At 35.9% G+C, this 25,055-nt stretch overlaps 2 protein-coding genes and 1 long non-coding RNA gene across 8 annotated transcripts; 1 reads left to right on the top strand and 2 right to left on the bottom strand.

Moving 5' to 3' along the window:
* Positions 1–1,132: 1,132 nt before the first annotated feature.
* On the bottom strand, positions 1,133–5,452 carry LOC109191991. The gene is made up of 5 exons (XM_019342621.1): positions 5,271–5,452; positions 4,208–5,133; positions 2,906–4,123; positions 2,383–2,792; positions 1,133–2,308 (listed from the first exon to the last, which is right to left on the bottom strand). The coding sequence occupies exons 1-5, from the start codon at positions 5,450–5,452 to the stop codon at positions 1,133–1,135; spliced, it is 3,912 nt and encodes a 1,303-aa protein (XP_019198166.1).
* Positions 5,453–8,300: 2,848 nt separating this feature from the next.
* On the top strand, positions 8,301–21,068 carry LOC109191986. Its single transcript, XR_002056023.1, has 3 exons — positions 8,301–8,641; positions 9,127–9,288; positions 20,655–21,068. It is a non-coding gene; the product is annotated as an uncharacterized LOC109191986 (long non-coding RNA).
* Positions 12,448–14,973, bottom strand: LOC109191985 (ATP-dependent DNA helicase 2 subunit KU70-like). Of its 6 annotated transcripts, XR_002056021.1 has the most exons (8): positions 14,925–14,973; positions 14,713–14,802; positions 14,190–14,326; positions 14,065–14,108; positions 13,293–13,411; positions 13,146–13,222; positions 12,718–13,033; positions 12,448–12,625 (listed from the first exon to the last, which is right to left on the bottom strand). XR_002056021.1 is itself a non-coding variant. In XM_019342619.1 (5 exons), exons 2-5 carry the CDS (start codon positions 14,727–14,729, stop codon positions 13,367–13,369), a joined length of 243 nt encoding a protein of 80 aa, XP_019198164.1. In that variant the 5' UTR covers positions 14,730–14,802; positions 14,925–14,973; the 3' UTR covers positions 12,632–13,366. The 6 variants fall into 6 exon arrangements, 1 of the variants encoding a protein (XP_019198164.1); XR_002056019.1 differs by having other exon boundaries at positions 13,146–13,411; XR_002056020.1 differs by having other exon boundaries at positions 12,718–13,222.
* Positions 21,069–25,055: the final 3,987 nt, after the last annotated feature.

The raw sequence follows: 25,055 nt of genomic DNA, 5'->3' as shown, positions 1-25,055 counted from the left end.
GTGCATTATGTTAAAAGTTTATGTTTATTATGTATTATGTTAGATTATGTGTATTATCTTTTAAAAAACAGTATGTATATTTTGTTATACAATTATATACATTCATGTATAACATTATGTACATTTTTGAACATGAGATTTTTTTTAAAGGAAAATTAACCGCCAAACACTGGGTAGCGAAATTTCAAAAAAAAAAAAAAAAAAACTGAAACGATGTCGTTTTGCATCTGGACGCACAATGCAACGTGCGCCGTGGTGCAGGATATAAATTGCCCAGATATTGGGTCTGGATTAACGACAAATTATGCTGTGGAACCGTGTCCACCTTGCAAGGTGGACACGGTTTCAAAATTGTTCATAATAATAAATATATAGTTCAAAAATTATGAATATATAGTTCTATAATTATGAACATAGAATTGTGAACATAATTATGAACATATAGTTTTGTAATTATGAATATAGAGCTTTATAATTGTGAATATGACGTTCAAAAATTATGAATATATAGCTTTATAATTATGAACATATAGTTCAGTAATTATGAATATAGAGTTCTATAATTGTGAATATAGAGTTCAATAATTATGAATATGAAGTTCAAAAATTATGAATATATAACTTTATAATTGTGAACATATAGATCAGTAATTATGAACATAGAACCGTATCCACCTCGCAAGGTGGACACGGTTCCACAGCATAACGATTGCACAAAGACATTTGTATAACTATTAAACTTTGGCAATTGTTATACTATGAACCAACGTTTACCTTACATTGTGAATTCTGATCTAAATTATATGTCTACAATTAACTTATGATGTGCATATAAAAAACTTGAAGACACATAATATACTTGATGGAATAATATAATATGCATGCCATATTATTATTATTATTATTATTATTATTATTATTATTGTTATTATTATTATTATTATTATTACTAGTACTCCACCCGTGCGTTGCACGGTGTGAATATATATATATATATATATATATATATATATATATATATATATATATATATATATATATGAGAATAGTGTACTTATTTATAACATCCAAACTATAAAATCAAATATTAATAATATATTGTAAATAACAAACAATTAATAATATAATAGTTTTATAGATTATTAAAGACCTCTTTGTATACAACATTTGACGTTGAAGAAATATACTCTCCATTGTCGTTACAAATAAGTAACTTAAGACCATTGGGATTGCTAACTCTAGACAAAGCAACATACAGTTGTCCATGAACAAAAACTGGTTTTTTCAACAATAGTCCAACTGTAGAAAGCGTTTGGCCTTGGCTCTTGTTTATTGTCATAGCATAAGACAACATTACTGGGAATTGTCTTCGTTGAAACTTAAATGGTAACCTTAGGTCTGACGGTGTAAGCGACAATCGTGGAATCAAGACCTTCATACCTGCGTTAGTTCCAAAAAGTATTGTGGCTTCAACAACGTGATCTGCTAACTTCGAAATGATTAACCTTGTCCCATTGCATAATCCAGCTGAATGATCTATATTTCGCAATAACATGATGGGAGATCCAACCTTTAAAGTTAGTGAATGATTAGGCAAGCCAGAACATTTCAAGCCATTTAATAACTCTGGGGTGTGTAGTGCGGCAACTGCATCGAGTGTGTTTTCAATGGGGCATGCAGAATCAGAACTGTAATATGTTCTACATTCTGCAGCGTTCAAACTACTCATGTAATCGTTAACTTCGTCAACAACCTCAAGTGTTGGTGCTAGAATTGCTCGACCAATGAGATAAGTGCCGTTACTCTGATTCTCATGGAACATAGGAAATGTACTTTGCACAATGCCCTGAATCGGATCACAATCTGGCTTTAGGACATGTTTGTGTGGAATTTGAACCTCTGCATGACCATCGTTTGGTCCACCAACTTGTCCATCCCCTATCGCAGCAATCCAATTAGCAAAACCACACAACTCTTTATTTTCTTCAACAGATCCTACGTTTTGTAGCCTCAAATTCTTTGTCAATCTCAATACCCTACAATGAGTCCATAAATAAGAAGAATTAATGCTTGCACCAACAACTTCTTGTCTAGTACCCCTTGGTATCACTGGCAATATTTGCCTAAAGTCACCCCCCAGAACAACAGTTTTCCCTCCAAATGGCAAGGTTAAACTTAATGGATTAGCAAATCTTAACAAATCTCGCATAGTCCTATCTAAAGCTTCAAAGCAATGCTTATGCATAATAGGTGCTTCGTCCCAGATAATCAAGCTGCATTGAATTAGTAACTCAGCTAGATCACTCCCCTGCGATATATTGCAAGTAGAATCCTCATTCACAACAATTGGTATAGCAAATCGAGAGTGTGCAGTGCGCCCACCAGACATGATAACGAAGCAATTCCACTTGATGCAACATTTAAAACAATTTTACGCTTTGATCGTAATGCCGCGGATAAAGTTTGCCATACAAATGTTTTCCCAGTACCACCATAACCATAGACGAAAAACAGCCCCCCTGTATTACTGGAAATTGAAGTAAGGACAGTGTCGTAAACTTGTCGTTGTTCATCTGTTAGTTTCTGCACCAACGCCTCGTGTTCTTTACCCAATAACGTGCAATCATAGGACAATTCCTCAGCCAATAATCGGTTCTGGGATGCATTTGAAGAACTCATGTCAGGTATAGGCATACACGGATAATCACTCAAGCGCTTGCTCCATGCGGACAAAAGCTTCTCTAATTCAACCAGCCCGTAGTTTTGTTTCTCAACATCTGGCAACCTCAAATCTGCACTATGTTTCACATTATCAAAATTTTGGAAAAAAATATAAAATGTAGGAAACAAAATATGATATGCACTATAGAAAATTAAGTTATGTACATAAGTAGCGACATTTTACCTGGAATAGCAGACACTCTGCGCTGATTATACTCTGCGTCGTCACACAAGTGCGGCCAAACAACGTCCCAAACCTTCTCAGGATGGGAAAGTGAACTTGATGTTAGTAGAATAACAAATAACCTCCTGAGAGTAGAAGCAGTCGACCATTGACTTGCTTCGACTATTGCATCAATATATTCCTTTTCGTCAGATATCAACCCACGAGCATAACACGCATCTCGAAAAGATGAGTATTCAATACCATCAACAGTACGTATGTCTTGAAAAGATCTTGGGCCACGAATTAAATTTAACAAACACCTAAGATAGAAAATTTCACCACTACCAGGTGGCACATAAAACATACGACCTATTGCAAAACCCCTCTGCCTTGGTTGCCACTCACGGATGTTTTTTTTCCTCACAAAAGCGTTAGGCATATCTTTGTAAGTCAATTGTCGCGCATAGGGGTACCTCCTATTCGCTTCAAACCAAGCCAAAAACATGCTATTCTTCACCGTTTGCCTATCAAGAACTGATTCTACAGTAGCATCGTCAGCAAAAACAATGTTTTGTTCATTTGGCAAGTGGAAGCTCAAGCGTTCAACTGCTGGATTGCGGAACTGAATATCATAGCTAAACAAACGCCATGCAGCCTCGCAAGGAGAAATGTACCGACAATCATAGTACATACTTATTTCATCTATAACTTCAGTACTTTCGTGACAATCAGTGCTCTTATAAAACTGGGCTGTAACTCGATCATGACCTTTGTTCACATATTTAAACAAATACTTGATCGACCGAGATTGGCTACACCATTCTACATTGATGTGTGCTCTATACTTCATCAATAAATATCTATTGTGGGGTACAACAAATCTATTATCCAATTCAACACCACTTTTAAGGATTGTATTACCATCATCTCTACGCTTATAAATTGGATACCCATCACCATCAAGAATTGACGATTCCATAAATTTCTTAGGAAAGTGTTTAGAACAACGCCCCTTAACCATACATGGAGAGTTTTTGTTTGCTACACCACATGGACCATGCATCATAAACTCTCCCACAACTTTATAATATTCCGGATCGTAAGCCTTATTTGGAATTTCTGCAGAGATGATAGAATCAACATTCGAGGCAAAATTAAGAGCAGCACCACGGTCAACAAAGAGAAGAATATGTGCATGCGGCAAGCCTCGCTTTTGGAATTCCACTGTATAGATGACTGCAAAAAATAGAAATTACATAAGTAGATCAGCAAACGCCATAAAGATAAAAAACATATTAAAGCAATTTTACGAACACATACCAGCGACAATTTTCCCAAAAATAGTACCAGACCGTAGTTCTTTAATCAAAGCATCTAATTTCATTTTAAATACACGACACATAATATCTGGTCGATCTTCAGATTTCAAATCCCTTCGTTCCAAAAAACGTTGAATTTCTGGCCACTTGGGATTACATGTAAATGTGATGAATATATTTGGATAACCAATCCAACCACAAATTGCCATTGCATCTTGGTAATTTTGAACCATATATCGTGCACCACCAGTAAAGGTAGAAGGCAATACAATCCGTCGCCCCTGAGTCCCAGGTTCAACTTCCCCACGTGTCAACGCGTCAAACAACCCTTTATATGATCCACATCGTAGGCTCTGTTGATGTGTCCGAATATACAACAACCGACCAGATTCCACCATTGTATACCCATCAACTAAAAATTGTTGAAATAACCTTCTAGCATACAAAAATGTTGAAATCTCATTAACTCGTTCATGAATACGAAATGATAGGTATTCACGAAGAGAAACACTATGCCTAGCTCCATTCTCAATATTTCTTTCAACATGGAAATGAATATCCTCTCTATAACCATCTTCACCGTATGGAAACAAAATTGGATATTGTAGTGGGAGATATGCTGGATTAAGTTCACTAATTCTCTTAAGAACACCTGATTTACTTTCTATCAATATATCTCGTTCACCCAACATTGGATCCAAATCACCAACAACTATAGCAGCAACCTCAGAGACTGTAGGCAGATTGTATGTTTTAGCATCCTGGTTGCGTTTCCCAATTAATTTCATTCTGACATCAACTCTTGAATTTGTGACTATTACATCTCTAGCCATTCGAAATGACTTAACCAAAACATTATTCTCATCCAGTGCTAACTGAATATCAGAAACAATGTCTTCATGTAATTCTTTGATCTCATTACCACCCCTACAATAAACAATTAATAAAAATTACTTATACTTATCTCTCTCTCTATGTGTGTGTGTGTGTGGACGCATGTCTCAATGTGTTCGTCTGTAGATGTGTGTATATCTAAACACATTTTTTGAATGCAAATACTGTACCTAACAGAGTTCAAACGATTGAAAATCTCATTCTCGGCATCGTGGATATAAAGCTGTGCGAACTTAGGTTTATTGCCATCAACAGGTAACAGACTGCCCAATAAATGAAAGTTCTGGCCGTTCAATCTAAAAACTGGAGGTGACCTCCCTGTATTCACTTCTTTATCAATACGACCACCCATAGATGTGAAACTAAACATGTTATTGTACGATCGGATATGTTGCAAAAAATGCTTGCTTCTTGGACATGGATTGAAAAATAAATCAAGAATGATTTTAGGTGGAACATTCAATTTAGGTAACTTAATTTTGCCATTAGAACAACAAACCGAATATCTTGGGCCAACATTAACTTTGGTACTCTTCAATTTCTCATCCATCCAAAAGAATGCACCACAATGGTTGCAATTAAAAAGGGGATCTCCTATGTCATAATATGAGACTACAATAAAAGTAAAGATTAAATCATTACGGGCAAAAAAATGGAATGAAAGAAAATTTAAATTAATAAAAGACAATTTTCTATTTTCTAACACACAATCTAACCTTGATTAGCGAAACATGAACTTTGAATACCCATAGATAGCACATTCAAATTGGTTTGATCACCTAAAAATTTAAACAAATAAATACAAACACATAAACATACATATACAAAAAAATAATTTAATATAATACAAAAAATATTACAATATTTATATTTTACATATTAAAATATATCATAAATTATACTTTACAATAACACAAAGTAACAAATACCTATTATCACTGGGTCTGTTTTCTCATATTGAATAGTAGAACCATTAATACTACTTGAGCTCGGTGCAACATCTGAGACGATGAGAGACCCAAACTCAACACAACTCGGTGGTACATTCTCTGATTTTGTAAACATAAATATGAATTCAAATTAATTATTATATCAAACCATTGCATTTTGAAAATACAAATGCATAATATTATATACAACATCTATATTAAGAAAATTTATTTAGTATTTATAGAATTTAATACTTTGCATAGAAACTAATATATGTAATCTATACAAACAGAAATTAATTCTTCCACTCCAATGAAATATATTTAAAATTTGGAGCAGTAAAGGAAAATCATACATAAATAATGTTCATACTTATTAAAATATATTTTAATGTTATTAAATTATGTACCTTATGAGTATGAATTATATATATCGTCATTTTAGTATACAATTAGCAATGCTATATGGAAGCTCCATGGTATAAATTGCTTAAAACTATTAAGTAATGATAATATTTTATTTACCTTTTACAAATTATTAATTATACTATCACTAAAATTTATTTTTATTATTATTAATACGATGATACGTAGTAATCTTTGTTCTAATAATAATAATAATAATAATAATAATAATAATAATAATAATAATAATAATAATAATAATAATAATAATAATAATAATATTATTATTATTATTATTATTATTATTATTATTATTAAATTATTAATCAGTATTAATTATTTATTTATTTTATAAAACATCAGAACATTCATGATCACTTATAGCAATAAGAATTTTTGTATCTTTACATGAAATATTCATCAATAAGGTGTGAATGTGAAATTGAATGAAAATATGCAAAATAATATGTACACAATATATAACATACATTATTATTATATTATACAATAAAAGGCAAAAAAAAAATATTAATTATAATCTACATTTCAATTATAAGTACCATTATTATTAACTGGAAACGGGTTTAGTTTAAATGAGGACAACAATATATAGAGGACTACACGGACAAAGTATAATATATATATATATATATATATATATATATATATATATATATATATATATATATATCAAATCCTAAATAATAAGATCAAATCTTTATTAAATTCTAAATCTTTATTATCAATAAAAAAATAACTAAATTCTAAATACAATAAAAATATGATAGTATACTCAATTCAAGTACATTTTTTTAAACTAAAGCGTGCGATGCACGGACAAAATATGAAGTGTGTATATATATATATATATATATATATATATATATATATATGAAAATAAAACAATTGTTGATAATAGCAAAACTCAAACAATGTTTGATTTGTTTAACATTTAAAAAAATGATTGGTTTTAATATATAAAAATGTATGAAACAAAAAAGTAATAACATACAAAGTTTATATATTATAAAACACCTCTTTATATACAACATTTGACGTTGAAAAAACATATTCACCATTGTAATTTACGACCATTTGAATTGCTAATTTTTCAATAATAGCCCAATAGTAAAAAGCGTTTGTCCTTGACTCTTGTTAATTGTCATAGCATACGACAACATTAGTGAAAAGTGTCTCCACTGAAACTTAAATGGTAACATTGGATCTGATGGGGTCAATGACAACCATAGAATCAATACCTTTGTGGAATCAAGAAACCTCTTCATCATCACAATTTTCTAAATCAATTCAATATAAGTAATATTTAATTAAGTAATATAGTTAAAATAAAACTATTAATTCATAAACAATTTATAAGAAGGGGATAATTAAATTAACAATATATATTCCTACAATCATTATTGTGTGGACCATGGTCCACACAAGTTGTGTGGATCATATTTTGTCTTCTGTAAAATAATGTACATTCAGTACAAATATAATGTACATTCAGTACAAAAATAATGTACATTGTATTCAGGAGATATACATTATTTTTATTCTGAGTGTACATTATATTGTATAATGTACATTCAATACAAAAATAATGTACATTTAATATATTAAAATTGTACTTTTTATTATGGTTCACATAACATTGTGTGGACCATGGTCCATACAATAATTTGCCATATTCCTAAGCATCGGCCTATTTCTGGCAGGATTATTTTCAAAAACACGTTCTTAGGCCCATTATTTAACAATTAAATTTTCATACATGGTCCAGATAAGCTCTTCTATTTATCTAGCCCAGCCCAAAACTTGACCTATGGCCCACACATAAAACCCAAAAAACCTAGATTCAGACATTGTTGTATTCTATCCGCTCTTCTCGCTTATGCCGTTTCTCTCTAAACTTTCTCTACCCATTCTGAAAACTTCACGACATATTGGTTGCTTAATCTGTAATCCTTCTCCTAGTCTCTGAAACTCGCTATTTTCACCATTCCCTTTCTACCTCTGACCTTCGATCTAATCTGTTCACAACTCGTGACCGGTTGCACGGAAGAAAACCCTAACTTTGTCTTCATCAAACTCATGTATATCAAACACCACTCAACAAAAGGATCGGTTGAAGATTTTGGAGAACAGATCTAGAAGAAAGCAAACAACACTATATATCCAACAAAAACTACGACATTTGTAAGGTAATAGTTCGATTTTCCCGATTTTCACTTATAGAGTATTTTTTCTGTTTATACGCATGTGTAATGTTCGTTTTTAGGAAGATTATATACATGTTATAATTTTTTGATGTAGAAATCTATGAGTATATCAAGAAATAAACACATAACTATGATCCTTTAGATGTGAACATTTTTTTCCATTTCTTACCACTCCAGAATCTGAATTATGTCATGTTTGTTTGCTATTAGCTGTCCAAAAAATTATTATTATTATTGGATAGTAAGACACCAACCTATGAATCTTGAAAGTTTAGATGTGAGATTTTAGATTTCCAGTGAGTCTAATTTTTCTTAAAATGATGTGTTATGACTATCTTGAGTGTCAATCTACATAATATGTAAGATTTTAGATTTCAATTAAGTTCAGTTTTTCTTAATTACCTAAAAAATCATAATCTAAAAATTAAAATACAGAATATAATATCTGTATTATTATTTGTATACAGATGTCCACAAAAAAATGGCAAGTAATGGTGGCTGCTCGGATTACACTGTGTGTGTAGACTAACAAAAAAAGAGACAAATGAGTAGATTTGAAGCAGATATGGCAAAAAATGTAAAGGTAATCAGAGAAGCAGATATGATTCAATTTGAATCTCGAAAAACAGGTATGATTCAATTGTACCTTTATCTTCCACACCGAATTTTCTTTTCCCGCGTATGATAGTTGAGCCATTCAATTTTTTCATTGTTGTTGCAATTCTGAGATATACAGTTGCAAAGTTTCTGTTTTTGAATGAATGTTGAGTGAATTGTGTAGCTTGTTAAATGGTATGTATATATAGATAGAAACTTGTATAGATGTTAAGAAGTCTCAATCAAACATTAGAACATAGGAGTCAACCCTTACCATCAACAATTAATGCCTAGGTTTAGGGATATGTGTATGGGAAAACTATTGTGTGTATTGGTTATTGTGTAACTTGTATTGTACTCAACTACTGTTATGACATTTTTCTGTAGTATTTGCATTCTAATACAATACAGGAAAACTCATTATCTATACACATATATTTGATTAAATACTAACAATCTAAAATGAGAGGCAAGTGATGAGAGAGTAGTGTGATGCCTTTTTTTTTTTTTTTCCCAAACCAGCAATGCAATGCATGTGAATGCAATTTTTAATGGATGTCAGTGTGTCAACTTGTTCATATAATATGAGTGCAATTTTTAATATATCATTCCACATCATGATTTTGAACCACATTTTAGTGTTTCTGATTTCTCAAAACCCATACTGGCACACTTTATGTTTTTTCATGTGCTCCTATATTATAATTTTTTTTAATTATAGGTTTATTTGACATATATACTTAACTGTTTTCCTTTATATAATTCCTTGGAAATAGTACAAAGTTTTTTTTTCCTGATAATTATTCGGTTTATAAATCAAAATCCCTTTTTTGTCTTAGATAATTAATCTGCCATTGTATCAAATTGTTGATATAATCTGAGTGCACTTCCCTTGGTAGACATAGGCTATGTTAAGGCCTTGTTGTGAGCCTTAGGTCACTTTTGGGCCTAAGGCATTTATTTGTAAGGTTTTTGCCTCTTTGGATTTTAGAAATAAAATTCTTTGTACACTTTTACATATATCATTTCACATCATGAATTTGAACCACATGTTGGCATTTCTCAAAAACCATATTGCTAGAATTTGTGTTTGCTAGCAGTATTTTATTTTTGAAGAAAAAAAGCTAGACTTTGTGTTTTTAATGTGCTCCTATATTAGAATTTGTTTAATTATAGCTTTATTTGCCGCGCGCGCACACACACACCTATATATATATATATATATATATAAAACTGTTAGCCTTTATGTACATTAGCAACCATTCATTACAATGTGAAATGGTTAGCCACTGCTACATATGCAGTTTCAAAAGCATAACCATAGTAAAATAGACTAAACACATACCGAAGATATTAGTTAATAATCAAATCTAGTAAAATGTTTCAAGTACTTATTCATTTTCGAGTTTTTTTTTTTTTTTTTCAAATTTAGCCTCTTTTTTTTTTTTTTTTTTTTTTTTTTTTTTTTTTTTTTTTTTTCTTTTTTCTATTTCAACATGTTAGTATATGATGATTTGTTGACTAATATGTGTATGTGTTATGTATATCTAACTGAAGATAATGTCTATTTGGTCTCATAGCGAATGGCAATTTAGGTGCTTTATGTTTTTTTTTTTTTCTGAGTTCTTAGTCTATTATCATTTGTTGAGTAATATATGTGTTTCTGTAATCTATATCAAACTATATTACAGGGTAATGACTATAGGTCTAAGAATTTCTTCTTTCTCAAAGTGGGTTTTTTTTATGAAAGTGCTAACAATTTCTTCTTTCTCAAAGTGCTAACAATTTCTTCTTTCTCAAAGTGGGTTTTTTTTTTTTAGAGTTATCAGTTGATGATTTGTTGCCTCTGAAGATACTGTCTATTTGGCTAGGAAAACATAGAATTCAAATTAGCATTGGATTACATTACAATTCAATAATAGCTTGCAACTGAGACAAAGCCAGTTTTCAAAATCCAAAAACAAAACCAGCCTGCTAGACCTATTCAGCATACTATTTAGCTGAACCTTAAGATTAGAGTTCAATCACTACAGTGATCAGAACAGACCCATGCAAAATAAACATTAGGGCAGAATAACAAAAACATAGAACTTAGTCCTAGTGCAAGCCATTTTCAAAAGATTGCCTTTACTCCTACCGAAATTACTTTTCTTTCTTCACAACAACCTCCTTAGGTTTCTTTGAACTCCCAGCCTCATCAAAGTCTTTCATTAGACATCTTTTAAGAGGAACAGCTACAACCTTAGCACCTAGATCCTCAGGGATTTCATCAAGCCCAGCACATTGCTCCTGCCACTACAAGAAAAATGCACATAGACAACGGTTAATAACCGTTGTCGTAGGGGTATAATTTCTGTTGTTGAAGCCGGTGTTGTTGTAAGTCCCGCGCATAGACAACGGTTTTTTAACCGTTGTCTTTTCTAGAAACAACAACGGTTTTTTAACCGTTGTCTATTAAGTGTTGTTGAAGCCGGTGTTGTTGTAAGTCACGCACATAGACAACGGTTAATAACCGTTGTCTTTTCTAGAAACAACAACGGTTTTTTAACCGTTGTCTATTAAGTGTTGTTGAAGCCGGTGTTGTTGTATGTCACGCACATAGACAACGGTTAATAACCGTTGTCTTTTCTAGAAACAACAACGGTTTTTTAACCGTTGTCTATTAAGTGTTGTTGAAGCTGGTGTTGTTGTAAGTCACACACATAGACAACGGTTAATAACCGTTGTCTTTTCTAGAAAAAACAACGGTTTAAGAACCGTTGTCTATTGAGTGTTGTTGAAACCGGTGTTGTTAAAAGTCATGTACATAGACAACGGTTTTAAACCGTTGTCGTTTCTTTCAAAGACAACAGTTTTTGACCCGTTGTCTATTCAATGTTGTTGAAACCGGTGTTGTTAAAAGTGATGCACATAGACAACGGTTTTTAACTGTTGTCTTTTCTTTAAAAAACAACAGTTATAAACTGTTGTCTATTGTGTTATTGAAACCGCTATTGTTAAAAGTCACACTCATAAAGTGTTGTCTTTTGTATAAAAGACAACAGTTTCAAACTGTTGTCTTTTGTAAAATAGACAACGGTTTTTAACCGTTGTCTAAACGGTTTTAACTATTTTTAACCTGCTGAAATTTTAATCATATAAAAATCAATTTATCCATTCACCATGGCCAAGTGTAGTTACAAAAGAACTAATTAACAAGTCTAAATACTTCCATGAACAATTCTAATCGAATCATATATCATCCAAGTCATAATACTACAAAAAAAATTCACGAACCAAGTCTAAGGATGCCAACTTCAAATCCAGCTCCTTTACTCTGTCCGTGTACCATGTCAAAGAGCTAGAACTTTCACTGAACTTCCTCTCTACCTGAATTTGTCAATACATTCATATCAGTGATGTTGTGTGGGTGAACCAAAGAATAAATAGTAGGCATGACATGCTCTTCAATACCAACTTACATCAGAAAGTACATCAGAAAGTTTAACAGACATGTATATGCCTCAAGTTTGGAATGAGTTTTACGAAGGTTTATGAGATCATTGACTTTGGTAGTTAACTCATCATTAAGCCATGTGTGATGCCTCTCAATTAGTATCATGATGTACATGATACTAACAAAGACATGTTTCTCATAGATATGTGACCTCCTTGAAGTATACTTTCTTCAAAATCTCTACAAAAAGTGTCACATTTTCTCCCTCATTAATGTAATCAAGCTCTTCAAAGAAGAGAGCAGCCCATTCATCAACTAATCCAGCCACAACAAAAGAGATGCTGCCAACAAATTTCCATAAATGCAAAAGTTATGAACCTGGCAGATTATATTAGATCTAATGGAAGCAAAGTATTATGAGAATTTAGTAGTTTGATAGGTTAGTGGATGCACCGGCTCCTATAGGGTTGAACTAAGTCTGCCCTTTAAGCTGACAATCATTCTGAAACCAAATCTACCAACCTCATCCCCTGTATAAAAGAAAGGCCTTGATACTTTTCTCTTCACCAAGTAAAAGCATAAAACATATATCTACCATACCTGATAAACTCTGAATTGCAACATGGAAGCATTCAGCCACAGCATTGCTAAATCGCTCTACCCTTTCTTGTTCATTAGCCTTTTGGTTCTCTATGCAAATGCATTTTCTTTGGCAAATGCTGAAGTTCACAAACACCAGTTTGTTGTAAGAATTTGATCCTAACAATGCTCTCTTTTCTCAGTATTTAATTTTTCATTTTCATTTGGTTTGTATTTGGCTCTCATAAACTGGAAGATACTGATTAGAGTTGTGAAACATATTCAAGCAACACCAGTGAAGAGGTCGTGCAATACCCATAACACAATAACAGTGAATGGACAGTTCCCTGGACCAACCTTCGAAGTGAACAATGGTGATACCTTAGAGATCAAGGATATCAATTAGACATAATACAATGTCACCATTCACTGGTAAGACCATGAGATCAACAGACCTATAGATCATTGTTAAATGAAGTCACCAAGTAATTAAAAATTTGAGTATTAATTTGTTAGCAAACTAGTAATGCTCATCACATCAAACGTAGAATATGAGAACACGTGAATGATCAGTAGTCACTTAAGTAAGATTTGTTCTATCTTGCCCAGTTGCACATAAGTAAACAAAGACAGACTACAGGAAGTCAATTAACAACAACTTTATTAAATTCCACTTAGTTTACCCTGTCCAGAGACTGCTGTTCATTTTGATTCATTTAAAACCATCATCTCAAGGCTAAAGTTTTATCTTGTATTCTTGTTTGTGAGAATAGAAGACATTAAGATTGATTACCTTTATAGGAAGGTTAGAGACAGAATCAAGCCAAGTAATAGTCCCTGAGAAAGAAGAAAATAAATTAGTTATCAATTATCTTGAAGATATTTGGTTCACGAAACTATGAAGAAATAAAATCAGACCTGGATTGGTTGGACGGATTAAAGCATATGTATTCAATTCTATAGATAAACCCCCATTTGTAATTACAAACTGGATTCTTTTAACTTTGCGCTTCTTCAATAAACGCATTCTTAATTGGTCCTTCAGATCTTCAAATCTGATATATAGAAAATAGTTACGGAGCATTTACAAGTTACAATATAAGTACAGACAAGTAACCGGGGGAAATTCTGGAATCCTGTGAGTATATAATAAGATGTAGCACCACCAAAGCTGCTCTAAAGGTTGAGGGAAAACATTTCAAGATTGATATTGTCCACACATCTTAATAATATGATGACATGTTTGCATTCTCATAATAGAAAGTATATATATGTGTAGATACATTCTTGTCAAGTATGTATTCAACAGAAGTATGAAAACCATCTAAGTACTACACTCATTAACATGCAAACGGTAGACTATATCATGAGGAATTAGTCTGAATTGTGAAACAATTGAAATACCAAACCCTACAGTAAAGGAAACTTTGTTGCAACAGACCTAACAGCTTGCTTCATGCTCAGAGTTGTCTTTCACCTCAGAAGTCTGCTCAGATTCTTCAGACACGGTTGCTTCTGAGCTGCTACTCTTCTACAATAGAGAAGTAGAGGATAATTTAAAAAGCCATTAGCGGAAAATCATAGCAAAAAGTAATGTAATAATGATGTGAAATAAGGAAAATATCAAAAGTGATCAATTTCAAAGAGAATTACAGAGACATTTTTCTTGAACTCTTGCATAGCTTTCTCATACTCAGACTTCAAAGGTGATGCCTTTGCCACATATGGAGCTTTCTCCTAACAGTAGAGTCCATATAGCAAACGTGTGACAGATGTATCGAGCAATTTAATTCAAATTTAAATACACAAACTTAATAATAACTCTAAAGCAGAAGATCAGAGCTCACAGAGTCAGACATTGCCTTCCATTTCTCACCACCAGCTTTCCCAACCTTAAATGAAATTAAACAGGAAATAATCTATCAATTGAAGCTTTGGTTCAATTTTAATATACAAAAACACAATAGTGATAATGCTTAAAATAATAATAACATTATGATCGTATCATCCAAACAACTATGCAATTAGTATTAAGAATAACTTAAATGCAATGCTTTAAGAAATCTCACAATGGCCATAGATTTGTTATCAGGAAAATTCTCCTTGTAATTCTTGCGGAAATCACTCTTGTATACCATAAAATCATTGCAATAGTAGAAACAAAATCAAGCAAATAGAAGAAAAAAAAAAACCTAAATATACATACGAGAAAACGAGGAAAATAGAGTGAAAATATTGAAGAACTATTAACAATATGAAATAACATAACAATATACATGAACACTATGCAGAGGCGAATGGTTAATTATTTATAGGCAAGAGGAAATCAATAAATTAAAATTTCTCACAAACTCACATCGGAGCCGGCGGCTGTGGCGTCGTCACAGGGAGGCCGCCATCGTCGCAGGGCAAGGGAGGGGTTCAGATCAACGGCGTGGCAGCGGCTGTGGCGTCGGCGTCGCGGTGGTGGCTGTGGCTTTGTCGCGGTGGCTGTGAACGGTGGTGGGTGTGACGTGAAGCCGGTGGTAGTTGTGCGATGGGTGCGAAGCCGGTGGTATGTTCAATTTTGTACTAGTGTTTTAGAAGCAATTAGACTTGGGCGCCTAAAAATAAGGTTTTGGTGGGAATGAGATTTGAGTGAAATAATTTTCAGATAATGATGATGGTAACAATATCTTTCATGTCAATAGTCAGAGTATACTTTTAAAATAAATATATAATTAAAATTTTGTCACTAAATCATAAACTTTTAATTAGAGTAATTTTTTACTTTCACAAAAATTATACAAATAATACATTTAGTGAGGGGTTTTTCTACCCATCACTAAATTTTTGTCACTAAAAATTGTTTTTTTTTTTTTTTTTTTTTTGTAGTGTAAATATTCAAAATTTTTATATTGTAGATTCATAATTTCTATACTAAAGTTTTGTGATTTGTGAATACAGAGTTCAACATTTGGTAATATGAATATCGAAAATTATGAACATAGAGTTCTGTAATTGTGAATATATATAGAGTTCAATCATTATGAATATGAATTTCAAAAATTATGAATATATAGTTCGGTAATTATGAACATAGAACAGTGTGCACCATGGTGCACACAGTTGCACATCATAATTTGTCCTTTATTACCTAGACAGATGGCGGCCCAATTATTACAAAGATCGCGGCAAAAGAAATGGGCTATAACTAACTGTACAATATCAACTACTCTTTCATATCCATTCTCCACGTGTCCCATGCATGCCGGAATGGTTGATTACCAACATATAGCTAACCTTGTTAGTCATGCGCTAGCCGAAAGGATCGATTACCAACCTAGGCCCCTATCATACCGCCCTTACGCCGATCCACACCATACCGCACCATTCGGAACACCACACCGCACCGCCGGGGCCGTACTAGGCCATGTCGGACCGGCGCGACCGCACAGGGCCCCCAATTTTTTTAAAAAAATATTATAGATATAATCTATTATTTTTTATACTTGATAATAATTATTATTATTATTATTTGAATTCATAGATTGGTCTTAATTGTAATTGAAAATAAAACTTTAATTAATTAAAATTGAAATTTTGGTGAATAATTTTATATTTAAATATGAACGAAAATATAATTATTAAATTAACTTTTGAATTGTATTCTTTCTTTGTTCAAATGCCCGGAGGTCAAAGCTGCCAGCCCAAAATTATAAGTAAAAGATAAGGTGTAACACTTTAGTAAACAAAGGTTGGTGTGGTTTGGTGGGTTTAGTTTTGTTTGTTATGTTAGAGGTTTTGGGTTCTATCCTTCCTGGTAGCATCTTTAACCTATTTTATACAATCATTGTCTTTGTTCTCAGAGACAACACAGAAGCAAACTGGTTATATCCTAGATGTTACGCTTAAATATATAAGTGTTGGTGTAGCTTGGTGGGTTTAGAGTTTATTATGTTAGAGGTCTCAGGTTCTATTTTTCCTGCGGGCATCCTAACACAGAAGCAACCCAGTTATATACCAGATGTTGCACATTCATACATAAGATGTTAACATCTTTTTTTATATTTTAAAGACAACGGTTAAATAAAACCGTTGTCTTAAACAAATAAAGAACGCGCAACGACAACGGTTTTAAAAAACCGTTGTCTTTGTAGTGTTGTGTATTCTAGTGCGCTTAAAGACAACACACCAACAACAACGGTAAAAAAACCGTTGTCCTTTAAATAAAAAAGAGCGTGCAAAGACAACGGTTTTTAAAAACCGTTGTCTTTGTAGTGTTGTGTATTCGAGTACACTTAAAGACAACACACCAATGACAATGGTTAAATAAAACCGTTGTCTTTTTTAAAAAAAGAGCGCACAAAGACAACGGTTTTAAAAAACCGTTGTCTTTCTAGTGTTGTGTATTCCAGTGCGCTTAAAGACAACACACCAACGACAACGGTTAAAAAAACCGTTGTCTTTTAAAAAAAAAAAAAACGCACATAGACAACGGTTTAAAAAACCGTTGTCGTTGTGGTGTTGTCTTTTCACAAAATGCACAAAGACAACACACTTACAACAACGGTTAAGTAAAAACCGTTGTCTTTGACAAAAGTGTTGCATCAAAGACAACGGTTTTGGACCAAACTGTTGTCTTTTATACAAAAGACAACACTTTTCTTAAAAACTGTTGTCTTTCTAGTGTTGTCTATGTGCATTTTTCTTGTAGTGTGCTCAAAGTCTTCAGACACACCATCCACCACAACACAGTCTTCATCATCACTCACAAACACCTGCAAGTTGAAAAAAACATCCTTAACAATTAGGTACTAAATGTTTGTAAATTACAAATAAATTCAGCTTCTATTTCAGATATGTACCTCACAGCTTTTCCCAACATCCAAAGAACCACCTATCTCAGTTGACACCATCTCAGATTGGCTGCAACCTAACAAACCTGAGCAGTGCTGTGTAAGCACTGCCTCATCCCTACAAAGACTGAGCACAGTGAACGCAGAGAAATAATTATCTACTTGGTCCTTCTTCATAGCTATGCGGAATAGCATAGACATCCCACGTAAACGTCCTAGCTCCGGTGGAATAGAGTTATTACCCTAGGAAAATTAAAGTAGACCTAACGTGTAAAGATTTTAGCATAAAAAATCAACTAAGAAGATTTTAATAAAAAATTACATACCCCAGGATAGCTATCCTTTAAATCACCAGCTACCATACCAACCAATTCAGCACATTCACGATCCCATATAAGCATAGGAGCATCTCCAGTATCATCCGCAACACGAACTATCAGTCTATACCTCACAACTCCTTCTTGCCAATAGTTCTTACACCCAGCACAATAGAGCATTCCACCACTTTCAGAGAGCTTTTTCTTGCAAGAATTAGTCTTGCAAGAAATATAGTACCAATCACATAGACTCTCAACACCAACAATTCGACCGGCTACCCAATACTCCCCCAACTGGTCAGGAAAACACAATAAACCTATAGTTACTCGAAGGCATATATGTTAAACTAAAAAATTGTTAAAATCTTCCATCTACAGTTACCTATTTTATAGTTTACGTAACTATAACCAAACATAAATAGATTATATAAGGATAAAATCATAGGTTATAACATTTGAACTCTAGATCTTTACCATCAAGCCATTTTCTTATTCTTATTTCTTATCATAACAATATGAAATCTGCAAGTACTATCTTATTATTCTTTCTTATTCCTTTAATGCAGGCAGTCAGTAGACTACAACCTGTCTCTGGATTTGTTTTTTTTTTTAAGTTTTTTTTTTAGGTTTTAAATGCATTACATTTGTTTGCAGAAAATAATTCAAACAAATAGAATTCATAAAAGTTTAATAGATATATGTTTTCACATGTAAAGCAGAAATCTATATATATTGTGGAAGCAGAAATAGAAATCTAATAACCAAATAATTTATGAAATAGAAATAGAAACAGAAACATAGTTCATTTTACATGAGTACACTGACCTAGAAACATAAATAGAATTATAAATAGAAACAGAAACATAAATCATAGAAATAGAAACAGAAACATAAACATAGAAACAGAAACATAAATAATTTATGCAATATATAATAACCTAATTTTACAGTTTAGATAAATACATAGACACAAAAATAGATTATAACGATAAAACCAAAGATTACATGTTTTTTGCTGTAAATCTCCTCAATAGAACTGACCACCACTTGCTTAGAAGGACCACCACCAGTAGGAAAACCAACACCAAGCATAGATGAGGAATCAATACACCTCAATGGGGTAGAGTCAGCTGTGAAGCTACTAAAAGAACACAACAACAGAACATTTAGTGATTAATTAAAAAACAAAGATAAAATTTGGAAAGATTTTATAGGTACACTGACCTGCTCTTCAGTGCAACAAACTCCTTACAGGGGTGAGAGAAAAACAACTGAGTTGCATCAAAAGAGCTACAAATGCGCACTTCACCATCTGGCAAACATAAAAGATTAAATAAGTAAAGGAATTATGTGTGCAATAAAGAGCTAGTGTAACTTACTGTCCATAAACTTTGCCCTGCAGAGTTGGATCAAAAGTACCACTGGATCAGCAACATTTGTATTGAAATAAGGAATAAGTTGATCCACATGGTCATCCCAAAGTGTGCACTTAATCTAATTTTTACTGCACACATAATTGGAAAACATATATTTAGCTTGTAATATAGCTGTAAGTTCTTGTAATATATAGAACCAAAATAGAGAAACAAAAATTACCTCATATCTTCAAGCACAAAGTCTATGAGCCTAGTTTTTCTGCCACATATTACCTTCTCTAGTGGGGAATAAATCTCAACAATTCGACCAATCACATCTAAAAACATAGGACTACGTTAATAACACAGTATGTCAAACTTTTGTTTGATTATTTTAAACAAACAATTTCAAGAGTAAAGTTTTGATTATCAAACCCTTACCCATCAACACTTTCTCATCAACATCTTGTTTTGAAAGTATGGCAGGGAAAGTCTTGAACCGAAACAGAGTTTTAGGGAAAGTGATACGCTTATAGTGCTTCACAATGGTGTCATGCTTAAACTTGATCATATAACGCAAAGTGCTTGTTTTGTATTTGAAAAAGTTAGTAATACAAAGGAAATTCCTAATCCCATAAACATTCCCCTCCTTGAATTCATTCTTGTATTTGCAAACAATGTCCTTAGGTATGTGTACGTGGATAAACACACCCTACATTTCAAAACAACCCAAACCACATAGTTAGAACAACCTAGAAACAGTTAAAGAGGGAGAGAAAAAAAAATTGAAGTAGCTAATGTAGGAATAACACACCTCTTGATCATGAAATACACATTCTTGACTTCTTATGTTGTTTTCTCCCTTTCTTTCAGTGACAACATAGTTCCTTACACAACGGAGCCTAATAGCCTTGGTAGTTAGCTGTGGATGGAGGTTTGCACCAACAATGAATTGGCCCTGGCCAGACATCCTGTAGAGTTGCTTACTGGAATTACAATCGCTTTAGTGGGCGGGATCGCTTACTGGAACTTGAATTCTATTTCGTTTTCCTTTACTCTTCGATTGGTGGTAGAACATGTCTCAATCTGTATGTATATATAGCCGCAGAGATGATAACCTTTACATATTATTATATTAAAAAATGTATAGACATCACAGTCATCCCATACCCCTAAAGACTTAGAAGACACGCAAACTATCAAGAGACCATATATCTACAAACTCTAGAATAGGCCAACATCCTAAATATTAGCCTACAATCACACGTAAATCTAATATTTTGATTTGGAATACAAATTTAAGTTGAAAACAGGCGGGACATTAGCTAGATTTGAGGAAAAATAAAATAAAAAAATTTGACCTCTAAAATGGTGTAGTTTTTAGTGGGCGGGAAAATGGAGCCATTTGATTGGCTGAAATCTTGTTGCTTTTATATATATATAGATATAGATTATTATTATTATTATTATTATTATTGTTATTATTATTATTGTTATTATTATTATTATTGTTATTATTATTGTTATTGTTATTATTATTATTATTATTATTATTATTATTATTATTATTATTATTATTATTATTATTATTGATGGGGTGAGGACCCCGGCCCAAGGTATAGGGGCCCAAAGAAAATAGATAGGAGAAGTGGGCCAGCGTCGAGAGGAGCCCGAAGAACAATTGGGCCGAGTCTGGGAGTCGGCCCAGGCCTAAGCATGGGGCCCAGTTCCGAGCTGCCAAGAGGAGTCCAGTAGGAGCTTAGGCCGAGACAAGGAGTCGGCTCAAGGAGCCGTTGAGAGCATTGAAGAGGCTCGTTTAAAAAGGGAGCCGTTGAGACATTGAAAGCCGGACACGGTCAGGCCGTTACAAGCCTGGGAGAGCCGTTGGTCGACCGAGTAATGGCATCCAACGGCTCCGTATCTTAATTAGCCATGAAGTCGGCCATCAAAGGCCTTCAAGTCGGTAGAGGGGGAGCCACTATATAAAGGCTCCTCCATTCTTGTAAAAGGGGGGACAATTGAACACCCAAAGAGGGGAGAATACCAAAAGAGTTCCGAGTACTAGCATAATCTCCGAAATAGACATACACTTTATCGAAAGGTGCACCCACCAGCCGAAGGTTGTGTTGGACCTCCTTGGGCCCGAAAACCCTAAAACCATCACTGGCATCGTCTGTGGGGATCGAAACTAAGAGTCACGTGTCCTCTTGAGTGAGGCGAGTCCGAGGAACAACGATTAGAATCCCAGTCGAATTAGAAAAGTTCTAGACATGGCAGGAAGTGAAGAACAATCGAGCCGTCATAACAATGGACGGGAAGCAGACCTGAGAAGCCAGCTGAATCGGAGAAATGCCCGGAGCCGGGAAAACGAGACAACACCGCCGCCGACACCACCGATAAACCAACAATTGCCCCAAGTGCTGCTCACCCTAGAGCTGCGTGCAATCGGACGCGCTTGTGCCGAAGCAAGCCTAGGAGTGAGAGAACAGTCCATCACTCGCCAGCCGCAACACGAGTTACAGCCGCTTCATAGGCCCGACAACCAGCAACAGAGCCGACGGGCCGAAAGCCAACCGGTACAGTCCGTTCATTCTCGGCTGGGTCCCAGCGTTGGGCGTCGGTCGGCAAGAGAACGATTGGGTCGGATGGAACTCAGTCATGCCCCGTTAGCCGCTCGCCATCGACAAGCTGCACGAGAGAAGAACCGTACCAAAAGAGCCAGGACTGAGACTCGTCGCGTGGAGCAACCTCCACGCAACCCCAACCAACCGGCTGAGTCTGAAATCGGCGAGAGCACGGAATCCACAGGAAATCGCACCCGGGAGAGGGTCGAAGTGGCGAACTTAGTGCAAGAAGTGCGAAATCTGAAAGAACAGATGGAGGGGAAAACCAAGTCCCCAGGACGTACGTTACTGACCGCCTTACCCTTCTCGGATGAGGTTATGGCTTTTAAAATACCTGGTGATTTCAAGTTCCCGGAGCAGGCCACGTTCGATGGAACCGGCGATTCCCGGGAGCATTTGCTGAGCTACCAGGCTAAGATGCAGGTTTTGGGGGTACGAGATCCGGTCATGTGCCTCGCCTTCTTGCTCACGTTGAAAGGGTCAGCACAAAGGTGGCTAGTGCACAGCCCTCGGGATCGATTCACAACTTTGAAGAGCTGGCAGACCGCTTCATGAGCCATTACGCCGCTAATATCAAGCCACAAAAGGACCTAACACACTTGGGTGACATTCGTCAAGACGAAGGCGAGTCCTTGAAAACCTATCTGGCCCGCTGGCAGAAAGAAATCCAGTCCATAGAAGAGGTCGAGGACTAGACGGCGCTCACCTTCTTCATCGAGTCGCTGCGGTCCGGCCAGCTGTACCGAGACCTGAGGGACAATCGTCTGGCCACCTACGCAGAGGCCATTCATATGGCCAACAAGAGGGCCAACACAGAGCAGGCTATGAAGTACAAGCGACAGCGCGAAGTCGGCGGATCCGCCAGCGGGAAGAGGACGCGAGCGGAAACCAAAGAAAGGCGCCCGGACGTGACTCGGCGACCCGAGGTCAGACGGGCCATACGACAGACCGTCGTCCACGCTTATCGGCGATTCCCGAACGTCCGGTCCATGAGATACAAACGGTCGCCCCGCCTCTGCCTCCGCCGACTGACGATCGCCCGACGAACGAAGAAATGGGTAAGACCTCTAAGTATTGTCGTTATCATAAATCTTATACTCACAGCACAGAGGAATGTTCTACCTGAAGAAAATCATGGAGGGTATCATTCAGCAAGGAACCCCGCCTCCTAATCAGTGGAGGCGGAGATCGGTCCATCGAGGGGATGAGGATCCCGCCGCCGTGCCCGAAAATAGTCCGAGGCAAGCAGCCGACTCCCGAGGGAGGAGGAGGCTCAATGGCGTCAGAAGCCGGTTATCAACATGATAGTCGGCGGGCCGGAAGGTGGTGACTCAACGAACACCAGAAAAGCCTGGGCCCGCCAATTATACGTCGGAACGGTGTACGGGCGCGAGGAGAATCCTAAAAAGGCGTGTCGAGAGCCCATTGTGTTTACCGACCCGAGATTTACCAGCCGGTGAAACACCGCATCGAGATGCCTTGGTTATAGCTATGGACATCAATGGCGTTGTCGTTCGACGAATCTTGGTGGATACCGGAAGCAGCGTCAATGTGCTGTACCTCGAAACCTTCACCAAAATGGGAATGACTCGGGAACAGCTGAGTCCTGTCAAAACTCCCCTCGCCGGTTTCACAGGGGACTCGGTGGAGGCGGAAGGATCGATCACACTTCCAGTTGAGATCGGCAGTTACCCAGACGTACAGAGACTCATCATGAAGTTCATTGTGGTGAATCTGGCCTGTTCACATAACGCTATACTCGGCCGATCGGTCTCGAGGATTTGGGAGCGTTGATTTCAATTGAGCATCTTTGCTTAAAATTCCGCACGCCAAACGGAATAGGCACGGTGCGCTGTGACCGTAAGGTCGCTCGCGATTGCTACCTACAGGCATGTAAGGGGATGGGCAAGCGCGAGATACAGGTCCATGAGATCACCGAGAGGCCCCCAAAAAGGACAATAATACCACGTCCGGAGCCTGCCGTCGAGTTGGAAGAAGTCGAGATCGACTCCACGCAGCCGGACCGACGAGTCCGAATTGGAGTCGGCCTCCCCGAGGAAGTAAAGGAAGAAATTATAAAGGTGCTCCAGGAACACCGGATGGTCTTCGCCTGGTGCCCGGAGGACATGCCAGGCGTCGACGATCGATCATATCGCACAGACTCGCTGTGGATCCCGGGCATCGACCGGTTGTGCAGAAGAAGCGATACCTGGCCAACGACCGAAGAGAATTTGTGAAGAAGGAAGTGAGCACGCTACTCGCAGCCGGACACCGTCCGCGAAGTTAAGTACCCAGATGGTTGGCGAATGTGGTCCTTGTACCCAAGCCCCCGGCGTGGGCGGATGTGCGTAGACTATACCGACCTTAATAAGGCCTGCCCAAAAGATCCGTTTCCCTTACCGCGGATCGATCAACTGGTCGACGAGACGGCGGGGTCGGCGCTGTTGAGCTTTATGGACGCCTTTAGGGGGTATCATCAGATATTCATGCACTCGGCGGACAAGAAAAGACCGCATTTCTGACACCGGACGGAGTTTATTGTTACCGAGTCATGCCGTTTGGGCTCAAGAACGCCGGAGCACGTATACCCGAATGGTGGCCCGATTGTTTCAGCACCTGCTAGGAAAATCGATGGCCGCGTACGTCGACG

The sequence above is a fragment of the Ipomoea nil genome, unplaced genomic scaffold (genome assembly GCF_001879475.1).
Source record: "Ipomoea nil cultivar Tokyo-kokei standard unplaced genomic scaffold, Asagao_1.1 scaffold1735, whole genome shotgun sequence".
Taxonomy (NCBI): domain Eukaryota; kingdom Viridiplantae; phylum Streptophyta; class Magnoliopsida; order Solanales; family Convolvulaceae; genus Ipomoea; species Ipomoea nil.
The sequence above is the reverse complement of the archived record's forward strand: the minus strand, read 5'-3'. Positions and strand labels throughout refer to the sequence as shown.